Source organism: Mastigoproctus giganteus, chromosome 1, assembly GCF_048544385.1.
Source record: "Mastigoproctus giganteus isolate SK-2022 chromosome 1, ASM4854438v1, whole genome shotgun sequence".
Classification (NCBI taxonomy): domain Eukaryota; kingdom Metazoa; phylum Arthropoda; class Arachnida; order Uropygi; family Thelyphonidae; genus Mastigoproctus; species Mastigoproctus giganteus.
The window spans coordinates 215,368,944-215,395,054 of record NC_143575.1 but is presented as its reverse complement, the minus strand read 5'-3'; the positions used below and the strand labels follow the sequence as shown (position 1 = coordinate 215,395,054).

The 26,111-nt window shown below is 36.2% G+C and overlaps 1 protein-coding gene across 1 annotated transcript in view; it reads right to left on the bottom strand.

Moving 5' to 3' along the window:
- skd (mediator complex subunit skuld) overlaps window positions 1-26,111 on the bottom strand; it is a 505,637-nt gene that overhangs the window by 76,538 nt on the left and 402,988 nt on the right. Inside the window, exons 22-23 of the mRNA XM_090376037.1 lie at window positions 8,548-8,777; window positions 2,856-3,276 (exon numbers count right to left, since the gene is read on the bottom strand). Of these exons, the coding sequence (XP_090232163.1) occupies window positions 2,856-3,276; window positions 8,548-8,777 (651 nt within the window). The remainder of the gene's footprint in view (window positions 1-2,855; window positions 3,277-8,547; window positions 8,778-26,111) is intronic.

Below are 26,111 nucleotides of genomic sequence, written 5' to 3'. Positions count from 1 at the left end.
TCTAGTGCTTAACAAACTGCCTGACTAGTCCTAGCTTTACATGGAGTGGTGGAAACCAGTTTATTTCTTGGAACCAAGGAATTATTTATTGCACTGTTCGCACTAGACTGGAATTTAATTCTAGCAGACCATTTTGTTTTCCTGTAGATACTTATCTATCCCAGAGACAGAAAAAGCAAAAAAAAAAACAACAGTGAAACCATCTTGCAAACCCAAAAGGAACTTCAGCACCTTAAAGTTACCACGGACATCCTATTTATACTGGTCATACTTTTATCTTCTCTTTGACAAATGCTTCGCATTTCCATAGTCTTCTTTAATGTGAACAGAGTATGCAACAGGAACTGACGGGTGCACTTGTATAATTAAGATTTATCACTAATCGATACTTCCTTAGCTTTTGTCTTGCCCAACCTCTTACTGTTGTTAATCATTGTTTTACAATTTCATTTTTAGCTGATCATTTTAAGATATCTCATAATTCAAATTTAGTTCATCATGACACCCACACAGAGTGAAATTTCAAATAAATGAAAGTATGAACTTGTTCTACTATTTATGGCTTGTGAAATATAAACTTGAATTGGAGTAATTTGTGCAGAACAAGCAGTGAAGCAACTTAATCAACAGTGTCAGTATACCATATCCACAAATTGTAAGTAATATGCAATGAAAAACAAGAGTTACTGGAGGACAGTTCAAGTAACCTTCACCTAAGAATGACTAACTTGGTCAGAGTATAAAAGACTATAAAAGTTCGTTCGTCAAGGCAGGATGTGCTAGCTGAGAGGGTAATATAATCTCAGAATACAAATTATCTATCACATGTCCAGAAATGTAAAATGAGAATATTCTATAACAGGAAGGAAAAGAGATGAGTTGTAAACCGCTTGGAATAAATTTTATTTCTTCGGTATAGTTTGTTTGTTATTAGGAGCATTAGCAACTAAGGCCATATTGCTCCGGGAATGCGGTGGTCATTCCCTGACCTTTCCGCATCCTCCGTATTTGGTGGTGACGGGCTCGAACCCCGGTCTAATCAAGAAGCGTGTGCTACACACTGCTGCTCCTTCCCACCTGGCTATGGAGGCACCTTCGGTATAGTGCTGTGTCTTTTATAAATACTACCTGAAATTGCAGGTTAGATTGTATCCGTTCACCTTGTGAAATGCACTGTCCTTTACTTTCAATAAATAATAAAGACAAACAGTGTCATACGTCAGTCAGTATTCATTAAGTATTAAAATTATAAAACTATGAATAACTGAAATTATATCTAACTTTTTTTTTTTTTTTTTTTTTTTTTTTATTATCTCAAAAGGATTATACCATTTATATTAATGTACACACAAGGGGTATTTATAAATTTCTGGCTAATATAGGAAGGTTGAAGCAATCTAAGAAATGAACCAATTTTTATTAAACATAAGGTGGATACAGCTGAGTGGTCAAACAAAAGAGTGCAGAAGTACACATGCCTTGAGTAATCGTAATTAATAAATATAGTGTGCTGCTTCTTGTATTCTTTCATCTTGTGAACTTCTCTGATCCGATGTTTGTCCTGGAGTATAAACAGAATATTTATTTATTATTTTTATTAAACATAAAAGTCACCTAAAGGGCAATATAACTGATGCACATTCCTTCATCTTTTATAGATGTCCTAGGTAGAACTCACTATCTTGAAATTTTAACCATGCTCAAATGTATGAATAACATCACTATTTGTCCCAAAATTTCATCTTTCCAAATATTTTTCAGTACAGGCAAGTGGTATTACTCCAAAGGGACCATATCTGAGGAAGAAGGTGGGTGTGATAACAATTCATAACCTAAATTGATTGTCTTTATGGTTATCTGAGCTTTGGGGACAGGAAGCAACGTTGGGGAGCTTCCTATTATGTCTGACCTTTAATTGCTCATGAAATTTCAGTAGCATGGAAGAATAATATTCACCATGAATACCACCCCTTCTTTGTTCTACAAAAACTGATGCCATCAATTTGGTAGCTGATGGCATCCATCAAAATTTCTTATGAGTAGATCCTTCATGATGCTATTTGATGGGCTGATGTTTGATCTCTGGATTACAGTAATGAATCTCAGTTTCATCCACAGTCATCAAATAGTAAACAAGCCAGTTTGAATCCTGGACAAATTTATAAGTGATTTTTGCACAAATCACCCTCTGTATTTTCTGGTTTGTTCAAATCTTTTGGTATCTATTTTTCTGAATAATGTAAGAAGAATGAAGCAATTTAGAAATGGATAAATTTTTTTTGCGTTAATTCCCTTGTGGTCAATATGACTTAACTTATTCACAGAACATGTTTAGTGTCTTCTTTGTATTGTAACCCAAGCAAAAAATGTTTCAAAATCAGGTCATGAACTACATTGCCATATTCTGTGGTTGTTCTAGTCAACTTAGTCATCCAGACCCTGGTTCATCTTTGGTGAGTCTTAAGCCACCTTTTGAATTCTTGATTCACCTATTTCTTGATTTTCTGTGTGATGGATAATTATCTGTGTGGTTCTTCCTTAATGGATGACTGAAAACAATTAGGATATTACTTTAAAAATTAGGTTAAATGCATAATAAATGCTTACAAGTTAATATTATCATGTTTATTTTCAAATAAAATATTATTTGAAAATAAAAATAGTAGGCCAGAGACTTTTCAAATATCTCTTGTACAAAGAAAATTAAATAACAAATAATAATAATTTAGTTATTAATGGAATATATGTGCGCATGCACACACACAATCTATATTAAAATTTAGATTTATGTTTAATACAAATAAGAGGCAGAGTAGTAGCACATATTATTTTTAAAATTACTTTCTTTTCCTTACCTGAGAAGTAGCAGAGGTGGGGAAGACTAATATATGGGTACATGAAGCATCTTCTGGTGTACTAAGATCACATGAGTTGCAACTACTAGTGAAATGATCATCAGGAGTATACTGATCTGCCATAATACGGAGGGCAGAATCAGGTTCCAGAGATACCAGGCAGGCAGACAGAATGGCAGGTGTATCTGGGGAACTCAGAACAGAACACTGTCTACAAAGCTCTCTTAACTGTCGACTATAGCGAAGCAATGATTTTCGACCCAATAAAGATGCCCAGTCTCTTAACTCACCATGGCCCAATCTTCCTAATCTACCAACTACAAGACGCCATGCTTGTGTAGATTTAGAAAGAACTTCTAAGATGAAGTCTAGCAACCTATGGAGACCAACTTTTCTCGCAGATGCCTTCTTCCTCCGGGTCCTCAAAATTAAAAAAATAATAAATAAAATTAATTGAAATATGCATTAACAATGACAGGGGGGGGGGAGAATAATCTACAAATCAACATATCTATTTTATTAGGAAAGGGTAACATAAACAATAGCATCTTACTTTGTCTAAACTATGAGCAGTAAAAAAAAAGTGTTAAAGTCCACAAAAATACTAATACACAATTTTGATTGGAATTGACCCAGACAAACATTTCACTAGTCAGACTTACAGCAAGTGATTTAACAGCCTATACTGCAGCATCCTGAAATCATTATAGAGATAAAAGAATAATCTTATTTTCAGTTATCCATATATATTAATGAAAGGGAAATTAAAATTCAAAACCTAAGAAAGGACACTAGTATGACTATGAGCCAAGTGCTGTAGACAGGTAGTGATATATTGTTAATGAACAAATTGTGTATAAATTTGTCCATTCTGTCTAAGTACTTGTCATCACACAATCTTATAAATGAATATGACACACTGATATGTTAATTTTTCCAGAAAAATTACCATATTGATATGTTAATAACATGATATTAAAAACTTGGTAAAAAATAACATGGTATTAAAAGCATGGTATAAAATAACATGTTATTAAACAATACATATGTTATACTATATGTGTTTACAGCAGCAATCTTCCAAGTTACCACTTAGAAGCAATTTTTCCACATATATAACAACATAATAGCATTGCCAATTTTTTCCCCTCTCTTTCTTACAGTATTATTAGAATAAGTAAAGTTAATATTAGAATATCCAATTCAAATGATGCAAGTAAGCTACTGCTTGATGTACTGTTTGTTTGTTACATACATTGAACTTTATTTTCTATATACAGTATGGGGTTGCATTACTGCTAAAGCAAAATGCAGCATACTAATATATTATGTTGGCATATTATTTTTATTATTATTATTATTATTATTATTATTATTAGCCATATAGTGCAAGGAAGCCTGAGGCTTATGCTGTATCAGCCAAAAAAAAAATAAAATAATAAAATAACAATAATAATATTTCTGAATTACCCTGAGAGAAAGAGAGAAAAAGCAACAGCCAGAAGTAAAAGGGAATCACCAAGAAAGAGAAGAATGATGATATCCAGCTCTGAACCCCGGGTGTGCCAAGCCCATACTCACCAGATGCAAGCCTCTGGGGTCAATATGATATAGACAAGCAGTATAACTGTCAATAAGGTTTCATACTGAATTCCAGCAATGGTCTGGGTCCAAGACTGACAGATTTTACAGTTTGTATTGTATTGTATAGTATTGTATTTATTTATTAATTAATTTACTGAAATTTCCTGGCTGTAAGAGTGGTGTACTAAACTGGACAACACAATAAATATCAGAGCAAGCAAATTCTACACTAGACAGAGCCATCAGAATAACATAACAAATGATCCCCCCCCCCCCAGCCTGATGATAAAATAATTGTTGCACACTTTTAAGTAAGTGAATCAATACTTTAAATTTTCAACAAAGAAAAAAGACATTGATGAAACAACCAAACCTGGTGGTACTGAGACCATTAAATGGGGAAGAGAACCAGACTAGTGAACAAATTAAGACACAAGTAATGACCGAATTAAAAGAGGACTTAAAAACTATGCGGATAAAAGCTATTAGAAAACAAGTTTTTTTTTTTTTTTTTTTGGTAGTTGTTGGCGCATAGGCTTCTGTGGCCATAATGCACCTCCCAAGGTTTTTGTAGTACTTTGATCCAAGCCCAAGGCGGGAATCGAACCCACGACCTTTGGGTTGCCAGGCAGGCACTTTACCCACCCGGCTAGCCCGGTCGGCAGAAAACAAGTAACACAGGAATAGTCATAGAAACTGAGACTAAAGAAGAAACCAATGAGATCATGACAAACTCAAAGATAGCATCCACGGGTTTCAAGGAAGAGTTGCCCAAGAAAACAGGGCCTTCAATTATTATTTTCGACTTAAGCAAAGATTTGATCCCACAACATCTCATGGAAGAGCTATATCACAGGAGTCTTCAGTCACACTTTCCTGAACAAGATATGCATAGTCTCATCATGCTTAAATACTCAATGAAACCAAAAGACAGCAGTGGACAAAACTGGATCATGCAGCTCGACACCTCAGTTTGGCAAGTCCTCTCCCACCAAACAAGGATCTACATCATCTGGGGCAGCCACCGCTTTAGCCAGCACATGGTTGTCACCAAGTGTTACAGGTTTAGGCATACCTCGCACACTTGTGCTCAAACCATCTAAACTTGTGGTCACTGTTTAGAGAAGGGCCACAACTTTAACAATTTCCTGAACAAAGCCAATGTCCCTATCTGTGTAAAGTGCAAGAGCTTCAAGATGGATGCAGCCCATTCCATAAGAGACAGCAAGTGCCCAAGCTATGCCAAAGCCAAGAGTCAATACCAGTCACGAATCGACTCTGGGGAAGCCCTTATCTGAACAGACAACCAATCAACAGGATAATGCAATACAGATATGAAATAGACAGGGTCAACTGGGAGGTGTACTCTAATTGAAACCGTAGACCAACAACTGCCACAGCTTATACAGGAGCAGGATCCTAACTGCCTCCAAAAACAAGTCACACAGCTTATCACTCAAGTTTGCAATACTACAATGACAAGGAAAAAGTCATCACTCAGGGCTGTGCCATGGTGGAACATGGAGTTACAAAGAATGAGGAACAATGTCCATATAAAACAAAAGGCATTCCAAAGAGCAAGACCAACTTGGTTGGCAGCTGAGGTTTACTTAGACCGAAGAGGAATACCAGGCCTTCTCTGACTTTGCACAGAAACTCTTTACTAGGAGAAGATCCTTCACTGTTAGAGGTAACAATACTTCGGGTGTTGATCACAGAAAAACACCAACACATGACATGCAAACCCAGTAACTATGACATGCAAACCCAGTAAACCAGAGAAAGAAATGAAAATACCAGGATAACAACAAAACTAACTGATATCTCATACTTCATGGGATATAAACTCATACAGCCACCACTGTAATCTACAAAGAGTTTGCAATGTCAATCCACCTAACAAATAAGAAGACAAATCCTGATATTTCTGTTAAGGACACAAAACAAGGCCATGACTTGCCTGACTGGACAGAATTCTGAAGACAAAATATAGTTGATGGACCTGACATTACTGGATTGACTACTGACTTTGAACTCATATTCTAGGAACAGGAAATATGAGAATGCCAACTAGTGACCTGGACCTTTTTTTTTTTAGATTGATGAAAGAAACTCTAACAGTGAAGGATCTTCTCCTAGTAAAGTAGAGGGGGGGAATGCTTTGGCCTGACAATGCTTTGAAAATGCAGTGCTGACCTGCAGCACCTTAAGGTGATCTGAACTGGGCACCATTGCCCGGCTCTCTATTCACCCCATTCCCCTTGACAAGGGGGATGGGTTCATGTTCCCTCCCTTCCCTTCCCCCTATCTCACCTGGTGGGTCTCATCCCCATTGACTGCCTCGGGGATGCCTACTCTATTGTCCCTGTACTTCTATCTGTCTCCCCCCCACTCTAACTAGACTGACAGTGTATGCCCCTAATTTAACATAGCTAAATTACTAACTTGCATCCAAATTTAACCCCACTCTCATTAAACCAGTTTGGCCTAATCTAACCTCTAGCGTTTACCAAAATTTTTTTTTTTTAAATCACACGGGCTCTTGCCACTGAAATCCTCGGAAACTAGGTGGATTAGCCTGCCAGAGTACTCAAATAATCTACTGGGTTGTCTGACCTGCCTCCTCGGGAAAAAGTGTGGGCAACGGGGGGGGGGGGTCCCCACCAGGGGGTCCGACAGCTAAAAGGTCAGAGAAACAACTTACCTTGACATTACACAACAGAACAATACCCTCTACACTTTTGTAAAATCTCTGACTTCCACAGAGTTCTGTGCTACAAACAGAATGCACAACACAGAGATGGGGAAAACCCTTGATGCCATTAAACCCCAAACACTTCTTCTTATGAAAATCTGGGGTACAACATATCATTGAAGATGCATTTCATGCATCACACCTGGATTTCTTCCTGCCAAACTATGGTGCTGTCAGCGACAAATATGGTGGGAACTTCCATCAAGGCATTGCAGTGATGGAACAAAGATACAAAAGCAAATGGAGTGCTGTCATATTAGTTGACTATTGTTGGATGGTGAAAAGGGATGCTCCTGAAGCTGAATACAAGTGAAAAGGGCCTGTGTTTGAAACAGGTATGTTCGTAGTTACATTTTACTACCATATAAATAAAAATACCTTGTATAAATAGAAAAAACTTCTTTTTTCGAAAACAAGAGCTGATCTGCCATTTTAAGCACTATTTCAGTGTTTAGCACCCCAAAATCTATAAAGTAAACTTATTTTCATGCCCGTAACAAGATATGAGGCAAAATTTGTTGTTCAGTGTAATATAATCAATTACTATCATCCAGATAGTAATTGATTATGAGAACAAATTCCCATATGGTTGTGGAAGTTAGTAGCTTGAATGAATAAATTTAAATGTTAGATAGATTATCAGAGGAGATGGACTAATGATATGGGTAGGTTTTCCAACCTTGTAGTTTGTAAAGCTGGTACAGCAAACCTTTAGAATCCACACTTTTATTCTATAGTACATAAGGCAAGCAACAAAGACATTCATTTATAATTATTGCTTAAATGATCCAAGAATATGTAAAATCGTTTATTTTTTGTGTTCACCTCATCATTTTAAGGCCACACTTTCTAATGGTAATGTAGTTGTGTGGTTCACAAATGTATTTCCTGTCACTTCCCCTCCCCCTCATTCTTGTTCTGGCTTTATCACTAACATAACAAATGCAACAAAGGTGTCCACAACTTTCTCTTATCTCACATGATGCACAGTGATGTTCCCCTATATAGGTACCACCAAAACATGAACAGATACAGATTTATCTAGCATCTGAAGTTTTGAGATCAGCCAATCACAGCTCTTATTGAAGGCGTTTTAAAAATCCCAGCAGAGTTTGAATCCAGATATGAGTGAAAATGGTAAACCCACTGTATTTGTACAGAAAACTTATGACACAACTTGAAAACTCTATATAGTACTAAATAAAATATCCACATTAAACTGTATTTTCAATAATGAGAGAGAGAGAGAGAGAGAGAGAGAGAGAGAGAGAGAGAGGGAGAACTGAATAATAAAAGTTAAAAATAAGAATAAAAAAGGAGGGAAAAGATAATTTAAATTGTTCATAAATTCACCTGTTTGGTATTTCAACATTTATACAGCATGTCTCCAACAAATCTCCTTTATCATTTGTACAGCTGGCCAGCAGCCATCTTTGGTCCTCGGTTAGGCAATATGTACAATAGAGGATGCTGGACTTTTCTCTTCTGTCTCCAAACATTTCACCCAGTTCAGTCTGTTTGTCTTTCAGGGGGGCAAGAGTAAAAGGAGAACATGCCATACGAACAAATCCTGAGTTTCTTTCCTAGTGAAAGTGAAAGAAAAAGTAAATATATATATATAAAGAGGAAAGGGTAATTGTTTTGTCTTTCAGATTTCTCATTAACTTTATTGGTTTAACAGATGTTTGGATTAGGAACACAACTTCAAAAACTAAAATATCAAAGTGCTAAAGCAGTTGAGGCTGCTTATCACTACAAAGCACTGCCAAAATAAAGTTAAACAGAAGTTCATGTTTATCAAAATATGAACTACTGCTTTTCAAATTTTGGTGATAAGTGCTCCCCCCTTCCCTTTAATTTTTCGATCATTTAGTTTTCTAATCTTATAAGCAATCTTGAATTATTCAAGAAACCTTTTTTGATTTAGGAATCAACTCCAATTATAAAAACTAAAATATAAAAGTGCAAAAAACTGTTAAGGCTGTTTATCGTTACAAAATTCTGCCACGTCAAAAACAAAACTAAAAAAGCTAATGTTTATTTATTATTTATTTATTTTTTAATCATGTAATTTTCTAATCTTATAGATGTTTCTTGGAAAAATGTTGTTATTTCTTCTTTTAGGAGTATTAGCAACTAAGGCCATATTGCTCCAGAGATATGCGGTGGTCATTCCCTGACCTTTCCGCATCCTCCGTATTCGGTAGTCACGGGCTCGAACCCTGGTCTAATCAAGAAGTGTGTGCTATGCACTGCTGCTCCTGCCCACCTGGCTACGGAGGTGCCAACTGTTGCAGCAAACAGACATTTCAGCATTTGATAATTTCTAACACAGAAGCCTATGTAACTATTGATTTCAAATAAACATGGCATATACTAGCATGCTTGAACTCCTTTAGTCTAAAACCATGGGGTATGGTCTGTGTCGTGAATGGGGCTTGGAAAACATAGTCACCCCGATGACCAAGAAATCTAACTAGTATTTATTGGTAACTAGTATTTTATAAGTCAGTCTAGTAGCTGTGATGATGAACTGCCAGTTCTTTATTTTACAACTGGTAAAGTCTGCATCGGCATGACTTTCAGCTAAAATACAGTATGATAGATTGTTAGTACGAAAGCTAAACATTACTTTAAGAAATTAATCTTACTGGCTGAAGGAATATTACAAAGAATAATAGCCCACTCAAGCATACTTGTCTTTTGAAACCTTAAATTAGCAGCTTGAAAATTAAAATTATGTAACTATGTAACTATTAAATTAGCAGGTTGAAAATTAAAATTGCCTGGGGATTTGCTATATCAATATTGGATAAGAAAGTACTCACATTTTGCAATTAGTTTCTTATTCAACATCAATACAGCAAATGTTACCCTTCTTTCAGGGAAAAAGTGAAAAAATTATACTGCTTATCTTAGGGAACTTTGGTTTCACACACCTAATGGTTACAAGTCAGGTGTCTGTAACTCAGGGAGTTACCAGTAATTTATCTCTTGTGCTTTTACAATTTATGTTGCTTTATTAGTATGATGGTAATATATCATTTACAATTAATTTAACATATAGATAAAAGCTAATTACATATAGATATTTAGAAGTTTTTAATCTTCACGGAGTTTAATTAACAACATTCCATCCAAAATCACAGGGTTCAATTGATTAATGTCAGGTTCTCTGGGAATTTGACAGTATGAATTTAATATTAACAAGTAAAATAAACACGAGTATTTGAACCTCACCATGAAATTATGGCATAATGAATGTTCCAGAAGACTTTTTTTTAGTATGTCTGCCAACAAGCTGGCAACTACCTTTTACCAGTGGTAAGTAGATCTTGAACAAATCTGTCGAGGCCTGAGGTAAATTACCCTCAACTATAGTTACCTAAAGCTTTACATATTTTTTCTACTTACCTTTACTTTACATTTAAGAAAATAAAGAACTACTATGCTATATTTAAAGTGTTAATTTTTTTATTATATAGGGTGATCTATAAGTAATGAAACATTAACTGTAAATAACAACAATACTGTAAATATATATTTTAATTAATGCTAGCATACAGAAACTTAAAAAACACACAAAAAAAGTTTATATGTCTGTTCAATTTTGCAAAACTGTATAAACTGTAGTCTTTTGGGCACAGAGCAAGACACAGCAAGGCACAATTCCTCAGAAATATTTTCAAATTCACTAACTATTGACTGCTGGAGCTCCAGCAGAGACCTGTGCTTATTAGTAAATACTTTGCTCTTTAAGGATCTCACAAAACATAATCACAGGGTGTTAAATCCAGGGAGTACTGTGGCCATTCAACCCCACTGTCAAATCCTTCAACCAGAGAATCTTTTCATTTAAGAATTCATAGACAATTTTTTTGTAGTGAGCTGGTGCTCTATCCTGCATAAAGGAGTGGTGCTGAAAATTGACTGTGGACTGCATTAAAGGAATGATTTTGACTTTTAGCAGTCTCAGGTAGCTTTCTCATCACAGTTGGATAGGGATTGTCCAAGAACAATTCCTATCCAAATAAGCCCAGAGTTTCGAGCCAAAAGCATTTAAATCCTTGTTAAAGAATAAATGGGTATTGTTAAAGATTAATAAACACAGTTAGGATAATTAACAGTTCCATTTAGTTTAAATGTGGCTTCATCAGTGCACAAAACATTATCAAAGATATATGGGTTTGTAACACTTATGGCCATAAACCATTTGGCAAATTCCAGTCTTCTATGTTGTGTCTTCCTCATTCAAACTTTATGGTAATACAGAATGATAAACTTGTATTTACAGATTTCATTGGATTACAAGATCTAGCATGTTTTGGTAGATTATGTACTGTTTCCAATTCATCAAACTTCTTCACAATTTGCTTTATGGTCTTTATTGTGGGTAGTGTATATCCAAAACACTTCTTAGAGTAAAGTGGAACTCTGCAGCATTTTCATATTTTGCATAATAATTTCAATCCTCTCCTTCACTGTAAGGCTCATAGCATGTTTCCTATATTTTAATTATTGTCAAAAAAAAAAAATAATAAAATAATAATAATAATAATAATAAAAAAGAATTATAAACTATTTTTCAAATAACTGACACACAGTAAATCCTGTTAATGGTAAAATCGCAAGGGACCGAGCTATTTTTCTGGCTTAGGCAAGGTTTTCCTTCTTAGACAGGTTGACACAATGGACATGGATATTTCCTTGGGCTTCAGGAGAAGGAAAAGCAAGGATTTTGTTTTCTATTAAGCAGTTCATAGAAAACCAAATCCTACAGGCAAAGGCAACAGCATGATGGCTCATTACTGATATTTTATGTGTACATGTGATGCTCTGATTATGTGGTTGAGCCATTCTTTGCTGCCATTTTAGAGTACTGTACTGTAAATTGATTTATCTGTAAACAATCCCCCATTTTAAAGCTCGGCAATTTCAAAAGTTTATTTTTTTAGTACCAATAGTACTGATGCATTTGCTATTAAACTTCAACATATTTCATCAATTGGCAACAAAACAGTGAAGCTTTTAAAAATCATACAGAATTAAATTTGCTTAGCTTAATACAGATGAGAATAACATTTGGAGGACTGCAACACCTGCTGCTTACATTAACAGGTCAGGTCTTAATGGAGGGCATTTATAAGATATTTTCATACAGGACAAAAAATAAAATAAAAAATGCTGCTAACACAGGACCACCACTTTATGCAGGATTCACTATTATACAGGGATCAAGAAACAGAGATAAAATTGACTTAAATCTTGCTACTTAGCCAAATCCATTTCTCTATGCAGACGAGGAACTCAGTAAGTTATCTACATTGTTATAAATATGCATTATATATATATAAAAAATTGTAGTTTTATCATACTCAAATGTCTATATCTTATCTGCACAGGTTCAGCTCAATATATATTTAAGTATGAACAAACAGATGAGATTTAAAGTAGCCAACCCAAATGGAAAAAACTGATGTCAGGAAATAGGCATATCAGGCCATCAACAAATTTTGGATAAAGAAAGGGAATGGACCAGAAGTTATTCATGAATGCACAAAAGTTGTATATGGTGATGCTACACCTTCTGAATACCAGATAAAATTTTGGTCTAAGCAATTTAAAATGGGATACAGAATCCAGAGAGATGAACCCCTCTAGGTGCAAACAATGGATGTGGCAATCCAAGGTATGTGCCAAAAAATTGAAGACCTGATTATGCAGGATAGACAAATTAAAGTAACTACGACTGACAGAGAATGTAATATTTCTGATTGGTACTGATCATCTTCCATCAACACTTGGCCATGTCAAAGCTTAGTTCTCAGCGGACGCCAAGAATGCTTCCACCTTGACAAGACTGCAGTAATAATTCAAACAGAGCATGGGTTTGTTAAGGGAAAGTCTTGTCTGACAAATCTGATTGGATACTATGATGTAGTTACAAAGGAACTGGATGAAAAAAAATAATTTTGATATCATATACTGAGATTTCAGGAAAGCTTCTGACACTGTTGTGCATGGAAGACTACTGTACAAATTGGAGCAGTATGGTATTAAGGGTAAGTTGCTACAATGGATAAAAGGGTGGTTGAGTGGGAGAAGCCAGAGAGTGGTAATCAATGGATGCAGTTCTTCATGTACTAATGTTATTAGTGGAGTCCCCCAGGATCAGTGTTGGGCCCACTGTTGTTTTGTATTATCAATGATATTGATGAAGGTATATCAGACTTAATATCCAAGTTTGCAGATGATACAAAGGTTGGCAGGGTTGTTAATGACAGTAATGACAGTGTGCTACTGCAACAGGATCTAGAAAAGTTGGGCAGATGGGCTGAGAAGTGGCAACTGCAAATGCAAAGTGCTGCATATGGGTAGAAATAACCACAGAGAAACATACCAACTGTGTGGTACTACACTTAGGGTGGTAGAAAATGAAAAAGATCTGGGAGTAATTGTGCAGCCAGATATGAAGTTTTCTAAGCAGCGTAGACAGGCTGCTAGAGCAGGTCATGGGCACTGTCAATGATACATAGGAATTTTGCCAGCAGGGATAAGGAGGTGATTATCCCCTTGTATAAAGCAATGGTCAGGCCACACCATGCCTTGAGTACTGCGTACAGGTCTGGAGGCCTCATTTTAGCAAGGATGCAGAGTTGCTTGAGCGAGTACAGAGAACGGCAACAATGCTAAGAATGGCCATTACAGCAGTACTATATAGTTTTGGAAGAGACTAGAATAACAACATGCACTTGGTGGTTCATTGCTTTCAGGTACTCTCAGAGTCTTTATTATATAAGAAAATAATGGACTTGGGTGAGAGTAAGAGCTACTTGAGCCATCCTAACATCAACAAGCAGGATGAAAAGCTTTACCAGGCTTACTAATGAAACTCAGAAAGCAGGATTACAAATCCAGTCACTGAAATCAGTTATCACAAAAAATCACCAAGTGGTTCTATTGATTTGGCTGCATCATCAGCCAACTCATTTCCTTAAATATCGCTGACACCAAATCCAGATTCTAATTTAGATTCTAAGAGAGAAATACAGAATTTTATATATTCTACACAAAAAAAGGATGGGGACATAAATTATTTTATATTGCTTAATTTGTATGAACATCAGAACAAGTTCTATTCTATGAGACTCTGAAGTATAAATACTATATCTGAGAGGAATTTTATGAGATATAATCATGTCTTGAAAATATGCTGCAGATCCCATTAAAAATTCAGATTCTGAGCTATCTGTATAGATGGATAAGAAATATAAAAAGGGAATTCAATGCATAGCATACAACTGCTGAATTGGGGAAAATGTAGTGCATTACTTTTTTCCCCAATTCCAAAATGGACAAGTCACGAACTGGAAAGTGGATATTCCATGGTGGAAGAGGATTCTTAGGGGAAGGTAACTGTCAAATAAAAGTTGCTAATGAGATCTCAGACCTAGGGCCAAATAGTCAGTTGAACCTATGACAAGCATCATAGAAACCCATAAGTTAATTTTCACAGGGTCCATCCAGAGGGTCCCCTCCGCTCCATTTTGTCTTTTATTTTTCTTGGAGAAGTATGAACAGCTTGTGTCCATATCGTTTTCTATTTCCAGGATTGAATCATTGCACCTGTTTTACCTGTATGTCCATTTTTTATTCTAAGAAATGGACACTGAACTTGATGTCTTCCCTTCTCAGTCTAAATTGACTGAAGCAAAGTCTTAGGAGGGTAATGATATAGGAGTGGCAGTGGTTTCGTTTTTTTTACCTAGTTGTTTCAAACTCAAATGAAATTGTTTTTTGGAGGGCAAATGGTATAATGCTCTCATATCCATTTGTGTTCTGACAAAACACATCCCTGCAGCCTTTCGAGAATTTGGAATTATTAACTAGTTGTACAAGCTTCTTAGCCTCGTGATATGGAGTGTTTAACTGAGCTTTGTATTTTTCAATTTTTTTCCCCCACTTAACTGAAAACATACATAAAATATGCAGGATGTTCCCCTCCACAATTCTGACATTTGGCTTTAGAAAGCTATGCAGGCTTAACGTTAAAACCACACTGAGCACTTTACTTTTAAAACCACAAAAAAAGCAGGTGATTTGCTACATGATGTTTGAGAGTAACCATATTTTTAGCACTTGAAACATCTTAATTTGTTTGGAATGTAGGTAGACAATTGGGAATGAGGATATATGGAAACAAAGCTAGTGACTGAGGAGATGACATTAATTGAATGCCACTTAAGTTAGCCCTCAGGTCATGTGCCATACAGAACATCTTCTCTTGCTCAGCAAGCATATCTTGTACCAGTGAGCCAGATATCAATAAACTGATATTTACTATCATTATTAGATGTTTTATCAATTAAAAATTATTATTATTATTATTTTGTTACCTTTTTTGTTTAAAATTAACAGTACAGTTATTATTGTGTTTTTTGAAGCTGTTTCTTACTTGGCCTCCAAAATTTGCTTTAAAATGTGACTCAGAGTAAGAGTGAATTTTACCATGTACTCAGTATGAGGAAATAAAACATTAACTCAACATTCTGATGGGTGTTTATGAGAGCTTGAAGTACAGGGTTGATGCTCTTGGAGGAATTAAAATGGAGGATCCATCAGGCTCTGAGCTGAGCACCTAAATGGCAGAGGGTACACTTGTGCATCAGACAACACAGCAACAATCTCAATAGCAGAAATCAGTGGAAAGGTAGCTACTGTTGGCGATTTTATTGTCAGGGAAACAGGAAATATACTGTGCAAAAACAGATAGATTGAACAGGACAAAGGTATGTCTACCAGGGGCAAAAGTTAATGATGTAAGTTGCAGAACAGTTATCATCTTTTAAGGATACAAAAGGTGATACTGTTATGCATGTTAGCACTAATGACAATGATAACTAATGACTAATGTTTGTCGTACCCATTAGAGTCATTAGGCCTATAACACATTCCTACTCTCATTTTAGGTTTCCCAGTGTTTATGTCACACCAAAATGACTCAACATTATGCTGGCTACCCATATTAACTGGATGCACTCCCTCAGATTTTATGTGCTTCCTAACTAAGCATACACCCCCTTCATGTCCTGTCTGTTTTATGTATGCCCCATATTCAAATTCTGCATCCCTTATTTCTGAGTGCATCACATCTCTGATCTCCCCACAATGTCTGCATTTGATGACTTGACTAGCCTTCAAATTCATTAAATTTATTTACTATGCTCCTAGCATTGTTGCACAAGTACACATGCACCTGTTCTTACTCTTAGTTATCCTAACACAACCCACATATTTCCTTGTTCCAAGATGACTCACAGCAAGCCTTGAAATCCTTAGTACCTTTCTTTCCAGACTGCTTCATGTTCCAATAGAAGCAGTCTGATTATTAGCAGAAACTCTTCATGAATTAAGAAGCTGCAGCTAAAAGAACCACTAGGTGACAGTAATCATAGTGTATTGATGTGGGATTTACTTAAAGATGTGTAACTACTGTAAAGGATAAAGAGAAGGGATTTTGCTTTCACAAAGGTGAATACAAAGGCCTTAGTTTTAATTCTTTTCAGCGGGCCCAATTAATAATGTTACTAACTAAAAATTCTAAATGAGAAGCATTCAGGGAAATAACTGTAGAAGATACAAAACTTTTCATATGAAATAAGAGATACTCTTCAAGGTTTAGATCTAAATGGAGGTCAGATGACCTGATGAGGCCAGTGGCAAAAAGAAAAATGCATGTGATTATTATAAATTATCAGGGCTCACAGAAACGTACAGCAAGTATAAATTACAATCAATAAACTGCAATGAAGCCACAAAGGAGGCAAGGCATATGAGAAGAAGTCTTTGGCAATGAATACAGAGATACGTAGCAAAGATTTCTTTACTTATGTAAACGGCTAAGGTAAAGAAAGCCCATACGAGAAGCATACAAAAGTTTGATGAAATTTACCAGTAAAAGTACTTTGCCATAACGGCATTTGTATTGTTGCTTGATCGGTAAACAGATGGTGGGTGTTATCGATCTGGAGTAGAAGTGGAATCCCATGGGAGCTTGAAACCCTTCCGAAGTGGAGAGGGGGTAACCTGACCTTTTTTCTTTAGAATCACTAATTGAATCATGAACAGAGTCATATTGGAAGTTCTGGCGTCGTAAAAAATGTTCGTAACATAGTTTCATCAGTAAACTTTTTCGAAGTTTGCTGTGCTTCTTGTGTGGGCTTCCTTTACCTTTGCCTTTTTTTTTTTCTTAATAAACAATTTATCCAACTAGTCCACCAGTGATTCTAAAGAAAAAAGGTCAGGTTACCCCCTCCACTTCGGGAGGATTTCAATCTCCCATGGAATTCAATTTCTACTCCTGACCAATAACACCCACTGTTTACTGAGCGAGCAACAATACAAATGCTGTTATGGCAAAGTACTTTTACCGGTAAATTTATCGAACTTTTGCATGCTTCTCGTGTGGGCTTTCTTTACCTTTGCCATGTAAACATCAGAAGGAAGGGAATGAATCGCATTAGTCCACTAGATATGGATGGTATAACTGTTGATGATCTTGCTCATGTTGCTGACAAACTGAATAGGTATTTTGCATATATATTTATGCATGAAGAAGTGTTTAAGTATGGGGCATATCACAAGCATACCAAGTTATAACTGGGAGCTAAATGGCTTTGTGATAACTGAAAGGAAAGTGGAATAAACTGTTGAAGTGCAAAGTAAATGAGGCACCTTGAGCAGTCGAACTTGGTTATAACGAGCACAAAAACAATGAGATCATGGCTGTAACGAGCAAAAAGTCATAATTATTTTAATTTATGTGTATTCCCATACAATCCCTCACTGTTATAACAAGCTTACTATATGGATATACCGTACAAATTTTGGTAACTATACAAACATTCTTAATTGCTTTGGTAGTCGAAAAAGCCCAATTCTTGGAATATACAAAAATGAAAAGGGCAACTTAGCTTTTATGATCACCTGCATCAGATTAGGGGCCGGTTTATGACCTTATATTTTCAGGGACAGGGGTTATACAGTAGTGCGCTGGCATTCCGCTTGTCACATTACCCTATTTACAGATTGTCTTGTATTCACTGAACCATAAATTTATTTTGGGACTTCTAAGGATTTTGGAAACTGGACAAACTTTGTATGCAGATCACTTTACTGTCATTTTAAAGTAAAATCAGATAGAAACAAACCCTTCCTTCAGAAACATGTCTACTAACAAAAGAAAGTCTCTCTCGATTTTGTGAAAAAGTCGAAATTATTCATTAGAATGTGGTGCAAAAAATGTTGAAGCGTGTAAAAAGTTTCCTCTGTCCACTTCAACATTATCAACATTGTGGAAGAATAAACATATTTACATGTTGGCATTGGAAAGGTGCTTCAGTAGCCAGGTGGGCAGGAGCAGTAGTGCATAACACATGCTTCTTGATTAGACCGGGGTTCGAGCCCGTGACCACCAAATACGGAGGATGCAGAAGGTCAGGGAATGACCACCGCATATCCCCAGCCCAGATAAAGGGTGAGGGTTGGCGTCAGGAAGGGCATACGGCCAGAAAAATTTCATGCCAAAACAATAAAAATGCTGACCCCATATATATATATAAAATGGGAAAAAGGTGAGGACAAAAAAAAAAAACATATTGGTATTGGAAAAGAACATAACCGAAAAAAAAAAAATAAATAAATAAAATAATAAATAAATATAATAATAATAAATAAAGTGTGAGGTTACAAACATAGAAGTAGCATTGCTTCATTGGTTCACTACACAAAGAAGTGCTGGATTTTCAATAGATGGTCTGATCTTGAAGGCTCAAGTGGAAAAATTTGCTAAATATTTGGACATGACGATTTTGTATGTAACAGCGGTTGGCTGGGATGATTTAAAAACCAAATACAAGCATATTAATACAAATAATATGTAGGTATATACAGGTCAACCGTCACTAATCCGGCGGCGTTGGGACCTGTGGGATGCCAGATTAGTGAGTTTGCCGGATCATCTGTGGTTATTTTAGCACATACAATTTGCCTTTAACAAGTTGACTGCCACGCTAGAAAAAAATTTCTCAATGGCCAAAAAATATTTAACAAATAATTTGATTAGTAATTCTAAAATAACTATTGCAATGTCAATGTTGTCATTTTTTTGCTTAAAATATAAAAAAAAGAGACTTTTTTTATGTCGCATATATGTGGCCCAGTAGGTTACTTTATTTCTTGAGAAGCTGTGTCGGCCACGTACGTGTGACGCTATTACGGCATACATATCAAGGTTGTTTGTGATTAGTTTATTGCACCCGTAGCGAGCGCTGCAATAAACCTAACTGCGATAAAATTAACTCTGAAACATCGCAATAAGTTTGTCAGTATTGTTAGAGATTTTGTGAACACAAGTTCGTTAGTGCACTGTATTATTCATCATACTGTGTTGTGTTTTTCCATAAGTTTGTACAAGTGTATTGTAAAAAAAAAAAAAAAAAAAAAAAAATCAATCTAAAAAGGAATGACTAAAAGAAAATTACTAAAATAAGAGGAACTGAGAGATATTGCTGGAATTTACAATTAAGCAGAGTTAAACTTCTCACAGAACACGCTGCTGTCGAGTTTTTTTAGAAGTTCAACTCTTTCTGTTATGGACAATGTATGGTGTTTGAGCTTTACACCACGCGAGGCACTTCCTTTATGCATTGGAACCATGGCTGGGGCTAAATGTGAGCAGGTTATAATAATAAATGCAGAAAAACAAGTGGGAATGGCTTGCCAGTGTTTAAGAGTTCACGCCAACAGCTGAGACAACAACCAACACAACCAAAACAGTAGCAGCAGGTCGGTGTGCCAACCCGTGAAATTTGAAATTACATTTGTGGAAATTATGTCTGAATTAGCGGTGGAACCAGATTACCGGTAGCCGGATTAGTGATGGTCGACCTGTACTAATATTATTTTTTCTCTCTCTAACATTTCTTTTGTTTTTTGAATATATCTTTTTATCATGTTATTGAGAATTAAAAAAAATAGGAGGTAGATTAATTCATCACTGATATAGTGAGTAATGGTAACAAAGAAGAAATTGTGTTGGTCTCTTATGCTTGTTATAACCAAGTTTGACTGTATATCCAGTTATGTTAAAAGAAGCAGCAATGGAGGTAAGCTTTTAGCCAAAATTATGGCTTTTAGCCATAATAACACCCTTGGATTAAGAGATGGATTGGAGATGTGCAAATGTTTCCCCTATTCACAAAGGGGGAGGAGGATCAAAGGGAGAAATAATTAACTATAGATTTGTATGCTTGACTTCTGTTCCGGGAAAAATAGTGGAGTCAGTGGTTAAAGAAGGATGCAGGATCATCTTGACAGGAATGCCAGTTAAACATTTCTGGAAAACCCATGTATTTTCCAAAAATTACAATTTGCAGATATTGAAGCCTGATGTCAACAAATACATTTGATTCCGGTTATTTGGGATATATCGGGACTAGTGTATTTTGGCCCAATTAAGCGGCTGCCAAAATTATCCGAAGTTTCACGTAAATAGTTAAATATACAATGGACCTCCACTTTACAATTGGTGCACTGTACAATCTAATGAAATCGACTTCATCCTCACTAACAGAAGATATATTGTGAATGATGTTACCGTCCTGAATAAGGTAAATGTTGGAAGTGATCACAGAATGGCAAGATGTACACTTGATATAGATGTAGGAAAGGAAAAAACTGACTCGAGTAAATAATACAAAGGTCTTTGAGATAACAGAGGAGGAGAAAAAAACAGTATGTTCTGGAACTTAAGATCAAGTTTGAGCTTCTGCAGACTGCTCAGGACCAAGATATCGACGAGGAATATTACAACTTTCTGAAAGTGATAAAGCCCAAGAAACCTATAGGGAAACAGAAATCCAAAGAAGAAAAATTAGTCAAGAAACACTTGTCATGATGAACAGAAGACGACAAATGAAGAGCAAGAAAAACACTGACAGGGAGAAAATTGAGTATACTGAGTTATGCAAAGCCATTAGAAAGAGACTCAGAGTGAACATAAGAAAATTAAACAAGAAAAGTAGAACAAGCATTAAGGGAAAACAAAGGATTTAAATCAGCAGCCATGAGCAGTAATACAGAAAGACAAATGATACTGAAACGAAAGAATAGCGATGGTGTACTTATAAACAGCAGAGAAGGCATAATTCAAAAAGCAGAAGACTACTATAGAGAATTATACAAGGAGCAGGGGAATTATGCCAGCAGTGGGGAAGATGGATTGCAAAGTAGGAACACATACGACATACCCAATATTCTTCCTGATGAGGTAGAACATGCATTGAAGAAAATGAAGAATCAGAAAGCCATGGGGGAAGATGAAGTTACTGTAGAGTTGTTAAAATTGGGAGGAAGAGACATAACACAAAAACTGGCAAGGCTCTTCACAAAGTGCATTAGAAAAGGTGTGACGCCTAAGCAGTGGAATAATGCAATCATAGTTTTGCTGCATAAGAAAGGAGATAAATCAGAAATTGGAAATTATAGACCAATTAGCTTGTTATCTCACATCTACAAGTTGTTCACAAGGGTCATTACTAACAGATTAGAAACAATACTTGATGACAATCAACCGAAAGAGCAAGCTGGCTTTAGGACAGGATTCTCAACTATGGATCACCTTCACGTAATATCACAGCTAATAGAGAAAGCAAATGAATATAAAACACCATTATGCCTGGCATTTGTGGATTATGAAAAGGCATTTGACTCCATACAGCATAAGGCAATGTTTCGGACACTGGAAAGACAAGGCATAGATACCCCATATATTATGATTTTGAAGAAAATATATGAGAGTGTTACCACCTCCTTTATTAGACTAGACAAAGACAGTAGGAAATTTAAAATCGAGAAAGGAATTCGACAAGGAGACACAATATCTCCGAAGCTGTTTACTGCTGCCCTTGAGGAAGCTTTCAGAAGATTAGACTGGTCGCAGAAAGGAGTCAATGTGAACGGAGAGTACCTAAACCATTTACGATTTGCAGATGACATTGTGGTCATAAGCCACGATCCCAAAGAATTAGAGGAAAATCTTAATCAGTTATGCACAGTTAGTAAGGATTTTGGACTAAAGATGAATATGACTAAAACAAAAGTAATGATGAACAAGTATGCCACAGAAAGGTAAATAATGATTGAAGGAGCAGTAATTGAAAAGGTGGAGTCATATACTTATCTGGGACAAGTCATTAGTTGTAAGGTCCAGTTCGGACCTTTATGTAAGGGAAAGGGGATAGTAATAAATACACCAGCTGCCGTTGCAGATGAACTCAACAGTTATTTTGCATCGATATTTACAAATGGAAAGCCTTTTGTGGCAAAGGGAAATTGTGGGAGCGAAGTTAAAAAATATATAATTAATGATATTGAAATTTCGCAAGATTATTTAATGAAAAAACTTTCGAGCCTACAGACCAGTAAGGCTCCTGGAGTTGATGGAATATACCCTATAATCTTAAGAGAGGCGGCAAGCGAGTGCATTGAACCATTGAGGCTAATTATGCGAGCATCATTAGACTCTGGGGAGATTCCCTTGGATTGGAAAAGTGCAAATGTATCTCCCATACATAAGGGTGGCTCTAAAAGTGAAGTTGGAAATTATCGACCTGTCAGTCTGACTTCAGTAGTAGGGAAAATCATGGAGGCAATGATCAAGGGTGGAATTCAGGATCATTTGGATCGAATTGAAATTCTCAAGGATACTCAGCATGGTTTCGTAAAGGGAAAATCATGTTTAACAAATCTGGTTCGCTATTTCGAAAGGGTCACTCACGAGCTGGATTTAGGGAATAATTTCGACATTGTTTATTTAGATTTCAGAAAAGCTTTTGACTCAGTCCCACATGAGCGGTTGCTTTATAAGCTGGAACAGGTTGGAATCACTGGGAAAATCCTTAGATGGATAGAAGGATGGCTTCAGGGCAGGAGGCAGAGGGTTGTGATAAATGGCTATTCCTCAGATTGGTTTGATGTAAGAAGTGGGGTTCCCCAAGGATCAGTATTAGGACCACTGTTGTTTTTAATTTTCATAAACGACATTGATGAAGGGATAGAGGGCGTGATGTCTAAATTTGCAGATGATGTTAAAATTGGGAGAGTAGTTAATGATCACTGTCAAGCTGGGCTTCTTCAGAGAGACCTAGATAGACTTCAGGAATGGTCAGAAAAATGGCAGCTGTGCTTTAATCCAACAAAGTGTAAGGTATTACACCTGGGAAACAGTAATCCCAAAAAAACTTATTCACTTGGTGGAGTTCAACTAAAGCCAGTACTGGAGGAAAGGGACTTGGGTGTTACGATACGGTCAGACATGAAATTCTCTGAGCATTGTAAACAGGTTGCAAGGAAGGCCCATGGTGTCCTATCGATGATCTATCGAACTTTTGCAAGTAGAGATAGGGACGTGATAATCCCATTATATAAGGCTTATGTTAGACCACACTTGGAATACTGTGTTCAAGTATGGAGACCGCACCTGAAGAAAGACATCGAGCTTCTTGAAAGGGTGCAAAGAAGGGTAACTCGCCTGGTGAGATCGGCAAAAGGGCGGCCTTATGAAGAAAGACTTCGAATATGTGGGTTGCAGAGTTTGGAAACTAGACACCTTAGAGGAGATTTGATTGAGGTGTTTAAGGCTCTGAGAGGCATCAGTAAAATGAATGAGGACAAAATTTTCAAGATTATACATGATGCTAGAACTAGGGGACATAAATTCAAGTTACGGGGGGAAATGTTTAGATTGGATTGCAGGAAGTTCTATTTTAGCCAGCGAGTTATAAATTACTGGAATAAGTTGCCTTCATGGGTGGTAGAGGCCGACAGTTTGGGGAAATTCAAAGGGCATCTGGATAGTACTTTCGAGTAAGGGAAGCACATAGGATGATAGGTTTAATTTCCTTTTTATTTTATTTTTTTTTTATTTATTAATTATTATTATTTAGTTATTTATTTATTTATTTTTTTTTTGTTTTTATCATTGTTTTGTTCGGATTTTTTTTTTTTTTTTTTTTTTTTTTGGCTGGTGCAGCATAAGCCATAGGCTTTCTTGCACCAAGCGGCCGTTACTAATACTAATACTAATAATGATAAATGGCTGGAAGTCGAGAGAAGAAGAAATTTTGGATGGATAGCATTCAGGAAATATAGTCACATACTGAAGAGCAATATCCCAGTTTGTCTGAAACGTAAAATAATGAACCAATGTATACTCCCCACCATGACTTATGGAAGTGAAACTTAGGCACTCACCAAAAGAATGGAAGAGAAGCTGAGAACTACACAGCGAAGAATGGAACAAATTATATTGGGAATCAGACTGTTAGATAAGAAGAGAAACACATGGATTAGGCAGCAAACTCAAGTAAAGGACATTCTTATCAAAACTAAAGAACTAAAATGGTCTTGGGCAGGACACATAGCTCGAAGACATGATTACAGATGGACTAAGAAAATAACAGAATGGTATCCAAGAGGAGCTAGAAGAAAACCTGGAAGACAAAGGCGGAGATGGATAGATGAAATTCATGAGTTTGTGGGTAGTAAATGGATGGCCAGTGCTCAAAACAGAAGGAACTGGAAAGTTGTTGGAGAGGCCTTCATCCTGCAGTGGATTGAAAATGGCTGATGATGACAATCTAATCATGTTACAATGGACTCATCATAGTAAAGTACCATTCACTATACGCTGTGTAGTAAGTGCCGGTCGTTGTGATCACGTTTGTGAACTGAATTTTAATTCTATTAAACAGCGATTCTAATGAGCGAAAATAGGAGGAACATTATCCACAGGCTATAAAAGTAAAGATATATTAAGCACAATTTTACTCTTTATTACCTTACTAATTAAAAAATTAAATGATACGTTAAAATCGGAAGAATATACGCGATAATCGGAACAATTAATATGTACTGTAATATGTACATACTAACTAGTTGACATTTCTGTTCACTGACATTTGTGGTGGAGGTTAAAATATAAAACAGTAAAAAGATAAGCAATCGATAACAAAGAACACGGCACACACAAATTGCAAGTAACACGATACGTGCAAGTGAGAACGGAGTAACAAGTTACATAGCTTTAAAAATAGGAATGAAGAGAAGATTATGAAAATTAATTTTTTTATATGATTGAAGATTTCATGGAAGTATAATACATTTCACCATAATAACCCACAGAATTCCAGCTGTCGGTATTATTGCAAATTCAATAAGATCGAGTTTACTATCCGTTTATGACAGATTGCACTAACAGAAAAGCCCAATAAACAGGTGGCTGCTAACTGTTTTTATTGTTTTATGGTTGTGACCTCCAGAAATCCGAATCACCCTGTCAATCATAGAAGGTGATTGGCAGGGTGATTAATGACAACAAAGGGTATGATGCTGCAACAAGAACTAGAAAACACTTAAACAAATGGACCGAGAAGCAGCAATTTAAGCTTAATATTGAAAAATGCCAGGCACACATATGGTAGAATTAATTCCAAAATAAAATACCAATTGGTTAGTACTGCACCCAAGGTGGTGGAAAAAGACCTGTGGGTAATTGTACAGTCCAACGTAAGTTATCTGAAGAGTGTAGTCAGGCAGCTAGGACAGCTCATATGGTTCTGTTGATGATAAACACAAATTTGTCCGCAGGAACAAAGAGATGATTGCCCCATTGTGTAAGGTAATGGTTAGGCCAAACCTTGAGTACTGAAAACAGGTTTGGAAACCTCATTTTAGGATGTGGGTCTGTTGGAATGGGTGTGGAAAAAAAGCAATGAAATTAGTCAGGGTCACAAAAGGGTGTCCTTACCAAGAAGGACTTCAGTTCTGCAAATTACATTGTCTGAAAATAAAGTACC